The sequence below is a fragment of the Lepidochelys kempii genome, chromosome 2 (assembly GCF_965140265.1).
Source record: "Lepidochelys kempii isolate rLepKem1 chromosome 2, rLepKem1.hap2, whole genome shotgun sequence".
Taxonomy (NCBI): Eukaryota; Metazoa; Chordata; order Testudines; family Cheloniidae; genus Lepidochelys; species Lepidochelys kempii.
In genome coordinates, this window is record NC_133257.1 from 256,655,154 (window position 1) to 256,675,289 (window position 20,136).

General features: G+C 42.9%; 1 protein-coding gene across 3 annotated transcripts in view; it reads right to left on the reverse strand.

The window, feature by feature from the left end:
* The window catches only part of LOC140907820 (sodium channel protein type 5 subunit alpha-like), a 267,714-nt gene that overhangs the window by 192,977 nt on the left and 54,601 nt on the right, over nucleotides 1–20,136 (reverse strand). For all 3 annotated transcript variants that reach the window (XM_073334664.1, XM_073334662.1, XM_073334665.1), the window contains exon 7: nucleotides 8,828–8,891. In XM_073334664.1, the coding sequence (XP_073190765.1) occupies nucleotides 8,828–8,891 (64 nt within the window). The remainder of the gene's footprint in view (nucleotides 1–8,827; nucleotides 8,892–20,136) is intronic.

A 20,136-nucleotide genomic window follows, 5' to 3' on the forward strand; every position in this document is an offset into this window, starting at 1 on the left:
GAGCTGTAGCTATTGCTTTCCCCGTTTCCTCCCCACCCCTTCCCCCAGGTAAATAACAAAGCTGAGTCCAATCTTCACCAAGTTCATTTACTTGCAACCTGCATCCCTAACCTCTACCTCTTTGTCTGTCTGTGTTTTTGGGTAGTAAACCCTTCAGGCGAAGGGATTTCTCTTCTGTATGCCTGTACTGCGCCAAGCACAGTGGGGCCTTAATCCTGAATGGAGCCTTTGGAAGCCACAATAATACACAATTAACAACAACAATAGTAAATGGAGGCTTATGAATTTCAGGCAAACCAGAGCTCTCGCTGTTATAGTTGTCAGCAGCAGAATAAAGGCAACTGCCATTGTTGCTTTCTGTATATCCTCCCTTTCAATTCAACAGTTTCCCACACCGTTGGGGCTGTGTTACATTGTCATTTGTGATCATGCAAGTTATTCACCTCTCTCACACTGCCACGGTCCAGGTGAGAAATGCAGCATGGGGCAGTGTAAAGCAATGTACATAAAACGACATAAATGCACTGCCTCATTCATCAGGATGGGGCACATTTACTTCCCTTCTTCAGAGGAGTGTGGTGAGTGTCTTAACATTTGTGAAGTACTGTGAAATCATTGGATGGAGGATATGTAAGTGCAAAGGATTAGTATTTCAGTTGAGGGGCATCAGACTGTAGCATCACTGTGATACACTGTACAAAAGTGCTGTTAATATGTCTGGAAGTAAAGCTCATCATTAAAATGCCACTTTTGTATGCTTGGTAACTATGAAAAAAAACAGGTTGCAGATGGAGTTTTATGTGTTGGTATAGATTGCCTCAGTGAAACAGAGCAACACAACAAATACCTTTATAAAGATACTTTAAAACAGGATTAGGATTCATTTTATAACTTTAAAATGTTTTAAGAGGATTTCCATTCTAAATTCCTTTTATTTATAGACTAAGACTAAGATGAGAGCAAAAGAGTTACAAAGTTTTATAGAAATATGCCTCGTTCTCTCTCTATATATATATGTTATTTATAAGTAGCCTGCTAAGAAAAAATCAAGGTCACAGTGAGAATAAAGGTAGCTAAAGTTTCTATAGCAACAGTTACTAGGATGCAGTTGCCAAAGGTGCCTTCTTTTTATATCCTGAAGTAGCTTTAGAGGCCGACTTTTCTTTCCATTCACTAGCCTTTTTGGCAATATCAGTACAGATATGATGCAAATGTACTTGCATTGTTAATATGATAGTGTAGACTACAGCCCGTGAGCTGAACATACAGTACATGTCATGCGAAAGGAAAAAAATGTTAAGCAGTCTGACCTTGACACTTGAAAAGAACACCACTGACGGAAAAACCACACTGCTCAGAAAACCCGTTTTCTTACTGTTGGTACAAGTAGCCTGTGAGATTACTATACATGAAAACAAACAGAGCAGAAGGCTACTTTTATCTTTTGCTGTCCAGTTTGTTTACCGTGTGCATTTGACAGCACTTTGTGTCTAGTCAGTTTCACAGTTTCCCTTAGCAGACAATTTCCCCTGTTGTTTGTGTGGATCTTTCACACCAACACAAGGGAGAGAGAAAAAAATTCTGAAAAAAAATAGGAAAATGTCATTGTAAAACCACAAAAATTGGGAGAAGATTCAGGGACAGGTGTAGAAGCTGAAACTTGTTTTCATTTTTTTGGGGGTGGAGAGCGGGAGGAGGCTAGGGAGTGAGGTAAGAAGGAGATAATTTTCTAGATTCCAAGCTGATGTGGCCCCTCTACATTTGTATCCTATTTTGATAAGGAAACACCAGACTCCAGGTTTATAAGCATTTTTACAAAATTAGCAAGTTACAATTTCAGTAAGAAAAGTGAGAATGCCCATAACATGACTACATTAATAATACAGCAGCTTTGATGTAACTTGATAGAACCCTTTCACTGACAGTCCTCCACCATCACATCTGCCACGGTGTTGTGGTCCTGTTTTAAAAGTGAAGACAATGGGCACGTATCTGGTACATTCAGCAGCACAGCAGGTGTTTTCTAGTCTGATGCTCAGCAGCAGCCAATTGGTTAAATGAAAAAAGAACACTTTTCCCTTATTGTCATCAGTTAAAAACATGCAGCAGAGATCAACATAAATGTTTAGGGTGGGTTTTTTTGTTTGTTTTTTTAAATCACAGTCAGCACCTATAATTCTGGTGCCCTTCTGGCCACCACCTCTGCTTATGGGCTAGAGCTGTGCTGCGGCAAGGAAAGGAGAAACCTGTAAAGGGGCTGGAGCCACAGCCATATTGGTGTTCAAAGTGGGGCGGGAGGAAGTGGTCACTGGGCTGGAGGCATCCCTACGAAATGGGTGTCCTATATAGTTTCCTGTGCAGGTTAGGCCTCAAGCCAGCACTGTTTATCGGGAATGCATGGCCAATTCCTGAAGGCTTGACTCAGTTTTCAGTCCTTACTCAAACTGCCATTGAGTTTATGCTCATTGTTCTCCAACAGCTTATTAGTTTTGTCTTTTAAATCCAAAGCACGTGATACACACTTTCCTGTTCATTACTAAAGAGCTAAATCCAAAATTAAGCAAGTACTGTAGCAAGATACTTTTTCTCTCCTTTCTAGAGATGTGAATCTGGCAGGCCAGATGCTAATTCTTGCCCAGGCTGCAGGCATTAGCTCAGAACTGAGAAAACTGATAGCTGGAGTCCAGAACAATTCACCTGTGTATTAGTTTTGCTCATAATAGGTATTAGGCTTATAAGAACGAATGTAGCGTTTAGAGTCTATGAAATGTTTGTAAGTTGCTACATGCATTAATCTCACTCTCAATGTCTGCATTCCGTGCTTTAAGAAAATATGTAAGCTTTGCTTTATAACTTTGAAAATGTTTGCTCTGAACTTGTGAACTCAAGCAGGGGACAGGTTTCAGAGTAACAGCCGTGTTAGTCTGTATTCGCAAAAAGAAAAGGAGTACTTGTGACACCTTAGAGACTAACCAATTTATCCTCTCCCCACACATCCAGAAGGCCCATCAAGGAATATCACAATACAATGGACTGGTTAATGGCCTTATCACATCTGAGAAATGCTATGTGCAAGGAAGCTTGTCCTGTAGATTTGGAAGCTGAAGGAAGGAAATAAAACAAAGCCACAGGATAATTTTCCATCTGTTTGAACTCCGACAGGACCAGAGACTCTGAACTGAAGCCAAAAGAAAAGGAGTACTTGTGGCACCTTAGAGACTAACATTTATTTGAGCATAAGCTTTCGTGAGCTACAGCTCACTTCATCGGATGCATTCAATGGAAAATACAGTGGGGAGATTTATATACATAGAGGACATGAAACAATGGGTGTTGCCATACACACTGTAACGAGAGTGATCACTTAAGATGAGCTATTTCCCCATGTTTATTTCCTCCCACAACCCCCCACTGTTCCTCAGACGTTCTTGTCAACTGCTGGAAATGGCCCACTTGATTATCACTACAAAAGGTCCACCCCCCGGCTCTCCTGCTGGTAATAGCTCACCTTACCTGATCCCTCTCCTTACAGTGTGTATGGTAACACCCATTGTTTCATGTTCTCTGTGTATATAAATCTCCTCACTGTATTTTCCACTGAATGCCTCCGATGAAGTGAGCTGTAGCTAACGAAAGCTTATGCTCAAATAAATTTGTTAGTCTCTAAGGTGCCACAAGTCCTCCTTTTTTTTTTAAATTTACAGATCACTACAACTCTGTCACTCTTAGGATTTAAAGGGTAACCTATTTGTGTGTATATGTTTGCTTGTTTTAACCTGTAAATAACTCATCTCTTTTTCCTAGTTAATAAACCTTTAGATAGTTTATTACATGATTGGCTAGAGGCATTGTCTTTTATGTAAAATCTAGGGCAGTGCTACTCAAAGTGGTGGTCTGCAGACTGGTGCTGGTCCACGAGCCATCGGAAAAAAATATTGCTGGTCCCCCACATCAGATAGCTTGAGAAGCACTAATCTAGGGTACCAGTTGTTCTGGGCTAAGTGACTGGTCTCTTGGGACTGGAAGCAACCTGAATGTGGTGTGATTTTTGGTGTAAGTGACCATTTATCACAAAGTTCAGTTTGTCTGGGTCACAAGATAGACTAGGGAGTCCAAGGGGACTGTCTGTGATTCCATGGTAAGACTGCTATAGTGATCCAGGAGTTCACATTTGTGAGCTTGGTGAAATCTAATTATAGAACACACCACCAGTTTGGGGTGTCTGTCCTTGTTTCTGACAGTCTGCCCTGAGGTAGGCACTCACAGTCATGAGCCACTCCAGATAGCGTGACAGCAATGATCACTCATTACCCTAATATACCATGTCCCCCGTGTCCCTTTGCTGGATTCTCCTCTCCTTCCACATCAAGTTCAAATTTCCGGTCCTTTACCTCCATGAGCTTCTACATCTCTGCACCACCTGCATCCCTGTTCTCATTTCCATTTATTCTCATCTTATTCACTCCACTGCTCCCAAGCCTGCCTGCTAGCACCCTCTGTATCATTCTCCACTTTGTTCTGTTTACTTCCTTCCATGGTTGGAAGACTTCCTCAACCAGCGCATCAATCAACTCCCTTTCCTCATTCAAATCTCTCCTTAAAATGCATGCCTTCCATGGGATCTTTCAAAGATAAGCCAGCTGTGTGGGCACATGTCTATTTTGAGGGGTGGCTGGTGATTCATGCCCAGCTCTTGGTCACCCTGTAGACTGTGTTAATATCTACGGTCTGGACTTGTCAATGTCATGGACTTAGGGAACAGAATAAAAATACCCTCAATATTTTAAATAGTTAACCTCTTTAGCAATCAGAATAGCTGTTTTTGTCCCTATTATTTTAATCAGAAATGAGGGAAAAAAAGCTGTAATTGCAAAGCGGAACCAATTTGGATATTTCCGATGGTGGCCATATTTTGAAAATCAAAAACAGGGGTGTTTTTGCATATCTGTGTTTTAGGGTTGTGAGTTAGTCACACAACAGGAAAAGTATTTTTTTAAAATATCACGGTGGTGTCACTACTTCCAACTTCTGACTCAGTGACACGTGCTTATTTCTCAGAGTGGAGGATGTTTCCCCCCCCAGTAACTTAGTGCACTGAATGTGTTTGTCATGAAACACTGAACAAGTGTCACTGACATTCACTTTGAGAAAAAGAACAGCTTTGATCTCATCCACACTCATTTGAGAGAGACAAGGTGGATGAGATAATATCTGTTATTGGACCAACTTCTGTTGGTGGAAGAGAGACAGTGACAACAGAAGTTGGTCCAATAAAAGATATTATCTCACCCACCTTGTCTTTCTTGTGTCCTGGGACCAACATGTCTATAACAACAATCCAAACAACAATGGAAGATCCATGCTCATTTGACTTTTCATTCCAACATTTTTCCAAACACTAAACCTGGTTTCCACTTCACTGTTATTCCTGGTAAGCCAGCAAATTTTGCTTGGTACAGCAATACATCTGGAAACATTTTGTAGTTAGATAAAAAAAAACAAACATGTGTTTGACTTGATTAAATAAAAAAGGGTGTCTTGGTGTCTTCAGGTGTCTTGAAGAAAGTTCCTGGGACATATAGTCATTTTAATATACACTACCATGTCTCCATGACTTTTAAAACAGAATCACTGAAATATAGGGCTGGAAAGGACCTCAAAAGGTCATCTAGTCCAACCCTCTGCACTGTGGCAGGATCAAGTAAACCTACACCACCCCTGACAGGTGTTTGTCTAACCTGTTTCTAAAAACCTCCAATGATGGGGATTCCACAACCTTTCTTGAAGCCTATTCCAGAACTTAGCTATCTTTATAGTTAAAAAGTTTTTCCTAATATCTAATCAAAATCTCATTGCAGCAGAGTCCATTATTTCTTGTTCTATCCTCAATAGACATGGAGAGCAACTGAACACCATCCTCTTTATAACATCCCTTAACATATTTGAAGAGTGTTCTCAGGTGCCCTCTCAGTCTTCTTTTCTGAAGACTAAACATGTCCAGGTTTTTTTAACCTTTCCTCATAAGTAAGGTTTTCTAAACCTTGTATCATTTTTATTGCTCTCCTCTGGACTTTCTCCAGTTTGTCCACATCTGGCACCCAAAACTTGACACAATACTCAAACTGAGGCCTCACTAGTGCTGAGTAAAGCAGGAAAGTTACCTCATGTGTCTTACAAAGGACAGAAGCTCTCCCGCTGACATAGTGCTGTCCATACCAGTGCTTAAGTCAGCCTAAATTCTGTCACTCAGGGGGGTGGCTAACTCACACCACCGAGTGACATAACTTATGTTAAGTTAAGCTGTAGCGTAGTCATAGCCTAAGTCCCTGTTGTGAATCCAGCCGAAAGTGTGTCAGCTCCCAGCCCATAACACATAACAAGGTAAGGTATGGCAGACTGCTGCTGGTGTGTGTTCCCAGCCTCAGAAAGATTAAACACCATGACCAGGTCACTTTCAGGCCCTTCCCCCAGGGCACAGTTTATTAATGCAAACAAAAGTAACATGCGTGCGCATGTGCACACGCACACACACACACACGCTATTCCCCTGACCAACACTGGCTGCAGGAGCCTTTAACCCTCTTCCAGGGCCAGACACAGGAACCAACCTCCCTCCTGCAGCTTCCATCCAACTAGGGCGGCCGCTCACATGTTACCAGAATAATGGATATTCTGGCACTTCTGGGGATGGAGTGGGCCCGTCCCTGCCTGGGTGACCCCGCCCCTGCTGGCATGATGGTGGATGCACGGTGTGTGTGAGGCCACGCCACACAGGGAACACCAGTTTCAAGAGCGCACCGCACGTGAGGTCAGGCCGGTGGGGGAGGAGTGGCACGCTATTCAAAATGGTGTCCCACACCCGATACCAGACAAAAGCATGTCCGGTTGTGTCCCATTACCAGACAGGGGACAAAAGCCAGGCAAAAAGAGAACTTTCCAGGAATTAACTGGATGAGTGCCCTCCCCACATTCAACTGAGCTCTCTCAGCCCTTTATAGGCATCATTTGAACCCACTGCAACTGGGTCCAATAATCAAACGGGGCTGCCTGGCCACTGGCTCACGGGCCCTTAAAGGAGCTGACTACCCTGTAACAGGCACTACATTCAAACTCAGGGTCAATGGAAGGAAACCAAGTCCAGCACCCCCAACCTTTTCTATGTCATGACTTCCTGATCCCAGTTTTCTCCAACAGTGATTGCTCCCCCTCAGCCCCAATGGCATAATGGAACTAAGGTCTGGGCCCTGGGTATCCTGCTGCCAGCCAGGACTCAAATCCACATATCACCGGGACCCGTGTTTAAACTACCACTGCTTGGAGGGCCTCAGGGGACTTCTAAGACCTGAGACCTCCTAGAAAATTCTCCTATAGTCTTAGACTCCAGCCTGAGCTTAGGCTAATGCAGTGCATTACTATCATCCATGTTTATTTACTGAGTGCTGATGTTGTACCTTTCCTGAAACAAACGTCGAGGAAGGCATGGCCCTCTGCCCAGGGAGCTTACAGTCTAAATCAGCCTGGCAATACAGATCAGACATACAAGACATGCAGGGAGAAGGTTGACACATCCAGTTATCCTTTGTGTGCATGTAAATACAGATATAGACAGTGGCAGGCGGAAAAAGTGCTTATCTCTCTGGGTCCCTTTAGTGTTTTATCCTAGTCCTGACCTCTTCTTTCTCTCTGCCTGCCTTTCCCCACATTCCAGTCTAGATTTTAACCTTCCTACCTCCTCCATTCCCCTTACCGACACACCCTCCTTCACACACACCAGAGTTTCTGCCAATCACATTTCCATTCTCATCATTCATCCACACTCACCTGTCCCAACTCAGTCCACCCCAACCCGCTCAGCACCCTCTCAACCAGATCCAAACCCTCTCTTCTCACCCACCTACCAGTCTCAGAATTCTCTCTCCCTCTTAACTCAAAAACAAACCCCCTCACTCTGAGATCCCCCTTCTTCCTTCCTACCCAACTTCCTGCAGCTCAGAACCTCCCAGGGGCTTAAAACCTTCTCCCTTCCCATCATAAGCCCTTCTCCTCACCTCATAGTTTAACCTCCTTCGAAATCCTCTCAGGCTCACAAGAGCCACTCTCTCCACCATCACACCACCTTCCACTGAGCCTGGAGAATCAGGATCAAAGACAGCTGAGAAGGACTGTGTGTACAGGTGATGAGTATGTGAAGGAAGGCTTCTACCCTGCCTCTGTGCAGCTAACCTGAATTAGCATCTCAAGAGGCATATATTTCCTGTTCCTTCTACTGCCTGCAGAGGTTTGAGAAACTGGAATACATACCTTCTACACCTGCATTACATGCACATGAAGCTCACAAATTAACAAAGTGTCTTTGCATGTCCAAAACATCTTGGTTTCAGTACGGGCCAAAGGTTTGAATTTATTATTCTGTTCTTCCTCCTCTGCTAGAAATACTGGAATTAATCATCAGTCTATTTCCCCATTCTGCTTTTCTGCTTCCTTCTTCACCTTTCATTTCCTTTAAACTACTACCCACTCAGCCAAAATGTTATTAAGTTTCAAGCACTTTTTTGAGGAGAAAATTAAACTGATTGAAAAAGGAGTTTGTAATAAGGTAGCTAAAGAATTCAGACCTCTATAAGTGAGACACACCAATCTCTTTCCTCTGCTGTTTAGAAAATTGTACTATTATGCCTGATATTGTCATTATCTTTGTTTCCATTATTACTGACGCTGGGAAGTTGAAATCCCTACTTCATGCCAATTAGAAGTGAACAGAACTGAACCAAAATGTGTCAAAGAAAGAAAAGAAAAGAAGCAAAGATGTTTTTTTGATTGCACTTACCCAGCATCTGAGCTGTTGCCACAGAGTAGTGCGTCCGAAGTGCCATTTTTTATGAAGTAGTTTTCTGCCACAAAAGTGAAGGAATCATGAATTGACAACCTGCTTTCTAACAAGCACATTCCCAAATTAATACAATATCTGAAAATTATCCACCAAACAGCATATATAGTTACAGGAATCTGGGGATTTGATGAATAAAGGGTTTTGTTTGATTCACTGATTTTAATTTTCAGGAAGCAACATACTTCAGTTCTTGTAGAATCAGCTGTAAAAATTAAAATATATAATTTTAAAGCTTCTTAGCTATTGCGATCAGTATTTAAAATTCATTAGTAGCCTTTGTTCAACATAAAGAAGACAAAATAAAGGTAATAACAACATAACTAAAATACATCCTTTTAACATTCAACAGATAACAAACAAGGAAGTCTGATATTAAAAGAAATAGGAATAGAAGGGTAAGTTAATATATATGCTTTCAACAATGGACATTCTAAAAAGCATAATTGGGGAAAAAATTAAGTGGCTGTACAGAGCCTATCCCAATGAGGCCCTGATCTCTGATCAGGGTTAAATAATAATAGATGTTTTCCAGAAGCAAGTGAAAGTGGATTGAGATGGTTTTCAACAAGGAGCAAGGTGCATACCCTACTTAGCCTACATGCATACCCGACATACTCTACATATCCTAGACCCTATAGCAAGGGAGTAATTCCCTGCTGACTTAACACATGAGGGTGAGAGCCCTGCACAGCAGGTGTTGTGAGAGCAGAGATGCTCTCCCAGATGATGCTCAAAGAGGTCTCCATTGCAGCCTTACCCTACATTGTTAATGGTTTTAGAAACCAAGCGTGTCAGCTTATTAATTTGGGGGCATTATGTGCCAAAAAAATTAAAAATTCTTTGCACAATCTTTTAAAATTCTGCATATTTTATTTGTCAAAACAACACAATAGAATCACACCAGTTTCAATTATTTTGGTAACTTATTTCAAATTACCCATCAGCAAGTACGTCTGTAACAATACAGACAACAAAAAAGATTCACAATATGTTTTTGATAGATTCCTTACTAGGCATATTAATACAGAACTTTGAGTAACAATTCATTTAAACTACAATACAGAAATGTATTTCCCACACCTGTCAGAAATAGTGCAAAGGCTTGGGGGAGTCAGGGGTAATGGAGGAACTGAGGGAGAGAGAAGTAATTGATGGGAAGCAGCCTGGTGTCAACTTGGAGGGTTGTTGGGTGTGGGTGGGAGAAGTATGGAAGGGGTTTTTTGCAGGGGGAGGGAAGGATTGTTAGGGAGCCTCCCCCATGCAGAACCTGGCTAGCCCCTAACCTCTCCCACTCAGTCAAGCACATCTGCCCCACCTCCATTTGTTCCTGCACCCCCCTCCTCCTGTCCCCATGTGTCCCTGCACCCTCCGTGACCCTGCACCCCTACTCAGCCAATCCCTTCCCCCGTCCCCATGTGACCCTGCACCTCCAATCCCATTCAGTCCCCGCTCCAGTCTGTCCCCCACACTAACCCTTTTGAACCCCAGTCTGTGACCCCCCAGCAGCTCCATGTGCCCCATGCTGTCTGTGCCCCCATATCCTGTGTTTCCTTACATGGCCCCAAGGGCAGGGCACTCTGAGGAGCCCAGCTTCTTCTCTTTCCTATCCACAGCTGGGGCTGCTCCCACCCAGGAGTGACTACTTTCTGTTCTGGTGCCACAGCAGCCCCTAATGGGCAAATGTGTAACTGCAGCACCTCTCTGGCAGAATGTATTTTCTGCAGAGAAAAAAAAATTCTGTGCGGGACATGAATTCTGTACATGCGCAATGGCACAGAATTGGCCCAGGAGTAAAGGCTTACATAGGCAGAAAATGCAAAGAATGCCTCACTCAAGTCAGTGAACAGATATGCTGCTGCATTTCAAATAAGCTGCAAGCAATGGAAAGGCCTGTTCTGATTACTGCTAGGAGGAAATTACAATCAGTGAACCTTGTGGTCATGAGGTCATTTGTTGGTTTACACAAGTCAACATAGGAAAAATAATGACAAACACTGCTCATATGGTGTGTTTTTGTACTTTGTTCCACATGTAGGGTTTTCTCTGGAAATATCTTGGTCCAAAACACTGCCAAGATTTTTAACCTTGTTTACTACTTCTGAACAATCCCCTCAACAGATATTGCCCTGGCATACGTCTAGGGTAGTGAGCACACATGAGGAGACCACATGATAAGAGATATACAGCACACTGATGGTGCTCTCCACTTTGTTAAGGAATTATATCACTGCATATAGGTGCTGAACAACATGGAGAAAATTATATAACTTGGAGGGTTGTCACTTCTTATAGATTTTAAGCCTAGAAGGCTTAAAAGACTAGATCCTCTAGTCTGACTTCCTGCATAATTCACCCAGTGATTCCTGCATCAAGCCCATAATTTTTGGTTGAGCTATAGGATAACTTTTAGAAAGACATCCAGTCTTGACTTGAAGACTGCAAATGATGGAGAATCCACCAAACCTGTTAGTAAATTGCTCCAATGGCTAATTACCCTCTCAGTTAAAAACCTGCACCTTATTTTTAGTCTGAATTTATCTAGCCTCAGCTTCCAGCCCTTGGATCTCATTTCAAATCCTTTGGTGATGACGCACAATTACACCTCACCACTATTTGAGTTCTGTCTCCTTGGCTGACTGGAGCCACTGGAGTGAAGTTTCAGACTCTTTCACACTGATGCAACAACCCACGGTCAACTGAATCAAAAAGCTGATGCACAAAGAACAAGAGCACAGGACTGAGAGAGAACTAGAGAGACAGAGTGTGTACAAACAAGTTGCAGTGTTCAGGATGAGTTTTAAAATCCCAAGAGTACACATATGACCTGTCATCTGCTGTTGACCTAAACATTTATATTCCTAAAACAGGCAGAATGCTAAGTCCCAAAGAGCTTTATGGAATGCATGGGGGAGAATCAGTACTGAGGCACTGCCGGTGGAAAGTATCTAAGAAATGGAGGATAGTCTGCACAATAAGAGTGACAGTTACCACGCCAGGTTTGAATTTGAAGGTGAGATGAATAGCTGATTCCCCAGTGATAATTGAAGGGATGGGGTGTTACAGTATTACCTCTGAAGAGCAAAACTGCTGCATTATCACAAGCTCACACACTGGTCACATCATTATTCAAAGGAAGTTGGTTTGGCCTTCTGCCTAAAGGTATATCTACAAAGCATGCCACTGGTGCTGGCATGTAGGGTACGTTTTGCTACATGCTTCATCGAAAGGTGGGCTCCCCCCACAAGGCAATGTGAAGCTACATACCACAGCGAAAGGCTCTGGCAGAAGGAAGGCAGTGGGGAAAGGCTCTGGCAGTTCCCCATTGCTGGAGTCTTTCCCTGGGGTGGGAAAAGGCCCCGGCAGCTCCCTGCAGCAGGAAAAGGCTCCGGCAGTGGGAAGGCAGGGGATGCACCACTTGAGCTCATAGAGGACCATAGGGTAGGGTACATACCTCTATGGATCCGGCGTGTCTGTACTCTACTTGCCTAAGCAGAACCTCGCCAGCTACACGGCTATTTATAGCTGTGCTAGGGGTATGTGTCGTGCATGTACTGTATATGTCCCCATAAATTCTGTGCAGTGTAGACATATCCTAATGCGGTGGGGAAACAAAGATCTTTGAGATGCAATCATCATTTTGTTTTGAAGAACAGAACCCCTTCCGTAACACTACAGACTATGCTCCACTGCACCCTTATGCCTCAGCTTTACCTCACTTGATTGTATCATTAACATGTACAGTCAATGCAACACGGTACTATTTAAATTCAACACATTTTACCTGTAAAAGGAAGAAATCGAACAAAAATGAGTAAGTTTGTTTTGTGGAAAATGTTGACAATTGTTTCATTTTCTTTAAACTTTTTACTTTTTACTTTACATTAATTTTTTTTGTTTTTCTGATTTCTGATTCCCCTCCCCTTTATTTCTGAAAAAAGCCATTTTGTGCCATAGAAAAGTTTTAAATAAAAATTTATGGCCAGCTCTACTAAAAGGAATAATGTATTTAAAGGTACATGTGTAACCCTGCCATGCACTTTTATCTAAACATATGTGTATGTGTGTCTCTAAAGGAGTATAAAAGAATAAGATAATCATCTTTGCCATATTAAAACAATGAACGAAAGGGCATAACAACAATGGCCCCAGATCAACTGAAAGTTATATGAATTATTTACTTTGATGGTGCAGGATTACTTTCTCTGTTTTTCAAAAATATCAAACATCTGCAATTAGTACTCAGCAGTCAGAAATTAGAGAGCTAAGCACTCATTTTAAACAAGGTTACAATGCAAATGTATTTGCATGCATACCAGTATTCAGCCACATAAATACACACTACGCCAATAGGGCTGGCCAGAAAAAAAGAATTCAGTTCTGAAAAAAAATTTTTTTTTTGAGGTTTCACAATTTGTTTTTGTTCCACACCAGATCCAAAATAAGCCCTCTGAAAATTCTGTGAAGAAACACATGAGACAGATTTACCCTAGAACAGCTGATGGTTAGGGAACTCACCTGGGAAGTGGGATACTCAAGCTCCCTATTCTGCCTAATTTGGAGCAAGGACTTGAACCTGAGTCTCCCGTCCCAAGTGAGTGTCATAACCACTGGACTGTTGCTGGACTGTTGGCTATTCTGCAGTGAATGTCTCCCTCTCTGGTTTTGACCATAAATTCCATCCTGGACTTGAAAACCTCCAGACTAAAGTTTTCTTGAAAACAGTGCATTCCTGCAAAAAGTTCTAGTTCCACAAATCAGCATTTTCCAAAACAAAAAACCAAACAACGCCCCCACCCCCAAAAAAAACCCAAAAAACTGCTGACCAGTTCTATATACCATGACCCAATTTTATATAAGAACATAAGAATGGCCATTCTCCGTCATACCAATGGTCCAGCAAGCCCAGTATCCTGTCTACTGGCAGTGGCCTGTGCCAGATACTTCAGAGGGAATGAATAAAACAGAGCAAATATCGAGTGATCCATTCCCTGTCATTCAGTTCCAGCTTCTGACAGTCAGAGGTTAAAGGACACCCAGGGCATGGGATTATGTTCCTGACCATCTTGGCTAACTAGTCATTGAGACACCTATGCTCGACGAAATTATCTAATTCTTTTTTAACACAGTTATAATTTTTGCCTTCACAACATCTCCTGGCAATGAATTCCACAGGTTGACTGAGCGTTCTGTGAAGAAGTACTTCCTTACGTTACTTTTAAACTGGCTGTCTATTCATTTCATTGGATGACTGCTGGTTCATGTATGATGTGAAGGGGTAAGTAACACTTCCTTATTCACTTTCTCCACACAATTCATGATTTTATAGACCTCTATCATGTCCCCACAGTTGTCTCTTTTCTAAGCTTTTAATCTTTTTAATCTTTCCTCATATGGAAGCTGTTTCACACTCCTTATTTTTGTTGCCCTTCTCTGTATCTTTTCCAATTCTAATATATACATACATAGATAGATAGATATAGATTTTGATATATAAGATAGGGTGACCAGAACTGCATGCAGTATTCAAGGTATGAGCATACCATTGATTCACATAGTGACATTATATTGTCTGTCTTATCTATCCTTTTTTAACAGTTCCTAAAATTCTGTTAGCTTTTTTGACTGCTGCTGTACATTGAGCAGATGTTTTCAGATAACTGTCCTTGATAACTCCAAGATCTCTTTGTTGAGTGGTAACAGCTAATTTAGAACCCATCATTTTGTTTGTATAGTTGGGATTATATTTTCCAATGTGCATTACTTTGCATTTAACAACATTGAATTTCACCTTCTATTTTGTTGCCCGATCACCCAGTTTTGTGAGATCCCTTTGTAACTCTTTGCAGTCAGCTTTGAACTTAGATATCTTGAGTAATTTTAAATTGTCTGCAAATTTTGGCACCTCCCTGTTCACCTCCTTTTCCAGATAATTTATGAATATGTTGAACAGCATGGGTCCCAGTACAGATCTTTGGGGGACCCCACTATTAACCTCTCTCCACTGTGAAAACGGACCATTTATTCCCACTGTTTGTTTCCTATCTTTTAACCAGCTACTGATCCGTGAGATGACCTTCCCTCTTGCCCCATGACTTACTTTGCTTAAGAGCCTTTGGTGAGAGATCTTGTCAAAGGCTTTTTGAAAGTCCAAGTACACTACATTGACTGGATCACTTTTATTCACATGCCTGTTGACTCTCTCAAAGACTCCTAATAGATTAGGGAGGCATGATTTTCCTTTATAAAAGCCATGTTGACTCTTCCCCAATATATTGTGTTCATCTATGTGTCTGATAATTCTGTTCTTTATTATAGTTTAAACCAGTTTGCCTGAAGGTAGGCTTACCAGCTCGTTATTGCCAGGATTGCCTCTGGAGCCTTTTTTAAAAAAAACAGTGTTACATCTAGCACAGAGGCTGATTTAAGTGCTAGGTTACATGCCATAATTAGTAGTTCTGAAATTTCATATTTGAGTTCCTTCAGAATTCTTGGGTGAATATCATCTGGTCCTGGTGACTTACTATTGTTCAATTTGTTCCAAAACCTCCTCTAATGACACCTCAGTCTGGGACAGTTCTTCAGATTTGTCACCTAAAAAGAATCCTCTGCAGCGAAGACTGATGCAAAGAATTAATTTAGTTTCTCTGCAATGGCCTTGTCTTCCTTGAGCGTTCCTTTAAAACCCACTGATCATCAGGAAACTAGACAGATATACTTAAAATAAATTGCTGCTTGTTTTTGTATCTTTTGCTAGTTGCTTTTCGATTTTTTTTTAAATTTTTTTTTGGCCTGCCTAATTATACTTCTACACTGGAGTTGCCAGAGTTTATGCTCCTTTCTATTTTCCTCACTAGGAGTTAACTTCCAATTTTTTTCCAATGCATTTTTGCCTCTAACTGCCTCTTTTACTCTAATATTTAGCCATGGTGGGCCTCTTTGGTACTCCCCCCCAAGGATGTTAATTTTAATTATACTGTGGTCACTATTGCTGAGTGGTTCAGCTATATTCACCTCTTGAATCAGATTCTGTGCCTCACTTAGGACTAAATCAATTTTACCCTCTGTTACAACACTGCAATTCCCATTAAGCAAGCATTCCAAACCAGTGGGCCAGAATTGGGTTCCTAGGGCTTGATTTTCAGAGGTGCTAAACAGTTGCAGAGTCCAATGAAACAAATTTACGCTACAGATGCTCAGCAAGTCTGAAAATCAGGCAACTAGCCTTATAATCCAAGCTACCAGCTTATCAGCCTATTAGAGTCTAATGTATACATACACACTTATGTCAGTGGAGAATGACTATTTCTCTAACCTACTCTTCTAACCTTTTTTTTCCCCTCCCAGCAGAGGCATTGGGTGTGATGGTGTTGACTGGAGCTCAGATGTCTTTTGATGTGACAGAGACCTTATAAAGCAGAACAGCATGACTGTGCAGGGAAGGAATGTTTGTTTTTCCCATCACAAGCAAGCGATCTCATACCAACCACAGCAGAAAAGATAAAGGGCCAGATCCAGCTCTCAGTTACACCTACGTCAATCTGAAATAACTCAGTCCAGTGGAGTTCTGGGTTGACACAGGTGTAACTAAGATAAGAATATAGCCCAGAGCAGCCACAGTTATTATAATAAAAGTTTTTTCTCTCCATGTTTTTAGTGATGAGGGTCCAGTGTCATATTTGTACGCAACCATAAACCAATAGCTGTCAACTTATTTTGTTCTCTGAGTCTTTAATAAGAACCATTTTTCCTTTTCTCTGCTGTAGGCAACTACTAGCTACATCCTCTGTCAGAAACAAATGTGATAAGATGGAACAAATTCCAAAAGAGAGCACTACCACCAGCTGGGAGAAAGGTACATTCCCTTAGGATGCATGCTTGAGTTCCCAGCATCTGACCCACACTATCTCCAGGAAAACACAAGAGAATGATGTGCATCCTCATCTGGTTCCCACTGTGTTCACCTGTAAAAACTCTCACAGAATTTAGTGGGAGCAGGATTGGGCCCATGATTAATTCAGCAACAATACCAAAGAACAGTTAGTGTTGCAAATCATGTGGGATGCCTCCACCTTTGCAAAATTAGGGATTCACAGGAGTTGAGATGGAAAGAAGCTATTAGGTCTCCAGGTCCATCTCCTTTCCAAAGCAGGACAGGATACATTTAATAGTGTTTCTGCAAATCCAGTTTTAAATGCCTCAAGTGACAGAGTTTCTATTGTTTCCCTTGGGGGATTCACAGACCATTACATCTCAGCCAGGAAGTTTCTCCCGATATTCGCATTACATGTTCTTTTTTCTTAATTTCACCCTATTACTCTCAGTCATCCCCTTGGCATTATTATCCTAAATCATTCCATTCTTTCTTTCCTATTTGCATCCTTGCTCATAGATTGTTATAATGTCCCATCTTCCCCTTAGTTGTTGCTTAGCCAGCTGTTCACATTTTACTTTACTATATTCCTGCTTATAATAGGATGAACTGTCAGCAAAACCAATTGCTAAGGTAGTTTAATGTTTCCATTATAAGCTCCTGTTTTGAAATGCTTATAATTTTTCTGGGCTTTAATCATTTGGGTTCAAATTTTCCATGCTGGTTCATTGCTTCAGGCTGAATATTTTGGAAAGCATCAGTCAGAGCAGTTCAGCCATTTCCAAGAACAAGGTTAGGGAAACACAGGTTGTTTTGCCAATGTTTATATCTTTGCTTTTTCCATAACATCCCTCAGATTAGTATGTAAGTGCCAGTGGACAGACAACTATACAGTTTTTATTCTTTTCATCTATCTATCTATTACATATGAAAATCCGGTACATTAAATTGCATTAAAAGAACATTTAAGGTTGTAAAGTCAGGAATTATGTCAAATTATGGTTACCAGTACTTAAGGCAAACCTAAGCCAGGAATAGGACCCAGCTCTCTTGGGTCCTCATCCCGTGTCTTAACCACAAGAAAATAAACTTCTCTTCTTACAACCCTCTGCCTTAATCACTGTCCACAGTGTGCACCAAATGAGGCAGGGATACTCTAGAACAAACTGAATTGTAATGCATTATAATTCAGCCTCCTTGTGCATATGCATTAAGATTTCACAGGCAACCTTAATACTGGTATTTCCTGTTTTTCAAGTGCTTGACTTTGCAACCTTAAAGTTGAACACAGGTTTTTTTTAAAATGGAATTTCGTAGGGTTTTTAAGATTGAAAACTGAAAAATCAGAAATTCTAGTACGTCACCATATTGACTGCTTACCCCAAGTCACCAGCATAGCCTGGACCCAGGACCTTTATAACTAGAGCACAGGCCTCTACTACTTGAACTAAAGGAGAAACTGTTAGCAGCACCAGGCCGTTACCTCTGTGGAGCAGCTATCAGAGGGGGATGCAACATATACTTCTTTAATGGCTCACATAACTAATTGCTAGGTAGCAATAGGATCGTGGGAATTCAGATTCCTGGTCCTGGAGAGGAGAGGAGAGGAGTCTAGTTGTTCCACATAGCACAGAGATTTGGCACATTCAATCTGAAAGGTTGGGTGACTAAATGGATGTGACTCGATTCTGCCATGTAGTGATAGGGTATATTCCACCTCTACCAGAAGTGATCTTGTGCAATCTCTTAGATACCCATTTAGAAGAATGATGCTTGCCTTTTTCCTAAGGCAAGGGAATAAGGCCTTGCTCTATATTAAGTGCTCTAAGGGTGCAGCTTTATTAATACCAATCAGCAGCAGAGTTGAGCCTAGAACTCATAGTTCCCTCCTGCAGGGCTGCCAAGTATCACTCATCATGTGACAGTGACACATTTGGCAGTCCTGCCACTCATTCCCACAGCTCAGCCAGATTCTCACACATCCAGCTGATCTGAGGGATGGCAGCAGACATTTGCCTGAAGGCCTGCCCTTCTGCCACTCACAGCTGCTGTGGCGCCTGCTAAGTAGGAACCCCAGGTCCTCTTCTCCATGAGAAAGCGATGGCAGCAACAGCATAAGGTGAAGGGCCTGGTATTGCTCTCAGCCGCTCTCCACAACCAAGTGCAACAGGCTCCCCCCAGCACAACCCCCCAGCCATTTCACCTCCACCAGCAGCTACCCAAAGAGGCCTCTGTCTTCCACAAACCCCAGTACCCACTGTCCCCCCCAACCCAGGTCCTTAGCACTCACTGGTTCCTGTAGCCCCCTCACTCTCAACATCCTCTGCCCCGCAGCAACCACTGCCTGACCACCAATAGCATCTATCACCCAGCACCCAGTGTCCCCCACATCTCCTTAATCTCCAGCAGTCTCTACCACTCACTCCCCTGCCAGCCCAGCACCACTGCTTCCCACAAGCTCTTAATCACCAGCAGCCCATTACCTCCCCTCATCAGGCCTAGACCCCCATTACTTCCTGCACACCCCCAGTCCTCAAATAGACTCTACTCCTCACCGGGCCCAGCACCCATCCCCTCCCACACTTCCTCCTGACCACCAACAGGGCCCACCTCCAACACTCTCTGCCCTCCTACATGCCCCTAACCCTAACAGCCTCAACCCCACCAGCCCCAGCACCCACTGCCCCCCCACAGCCTCCCAAACCCCAGCAGCCTCTACTCCTCCACGAGCTCCAGCATCCACTCCCTGTGCAGCCTCCTAACCTCCAGAAGCCTCAAACCCCCCCTCCCCCACCCTGGCAGCAGGTTCAGAACTCCCTACAGTCCCTTAGTTCCCAGCAGCTGCCATTCCTGCCAGGCCCAACATCCCTCCCTCCCACATCTCCCCAACCACTGACAGCCTCTACCCCTTGCCAGCCCCAGCACCCACCATCCCCACACAGTCCCCTTGCCCCCAGCAGCCTCTACCCCTTACCAGGTTCAGCACCCACTATGCACTGTAGCCTTCCACCCCCCTAACTCCAACAGCCTCTACCTCCAGCAGCTCCAGCAGCTACTGCCCCTCCCCATCCTCCTAACCACTGACAGCCTCACCCCAGCAGCCACTTCCCCCCACAGCCCACTAACTCCCAGCAGCCTCTACCCCCCGCACCTGCCCCAGTGCCTACTGACCCCTGCAGCTCCCTAATTCCCAGGTACCCCAGAACTCACTACACTCTGGCAGCCTTCTAATCCCCAGCAGCCCCAGGACTCAGAGACCCCTGCAGCTCCCTAAGCCCCATCAGCACCCATAGAATCATAGAATATCAGGGTTGGAAGGGACCTCGGAAGGTCATCTAGTCCAACCCCCTGCTCAAAGCAGGACCAATCCCCAATT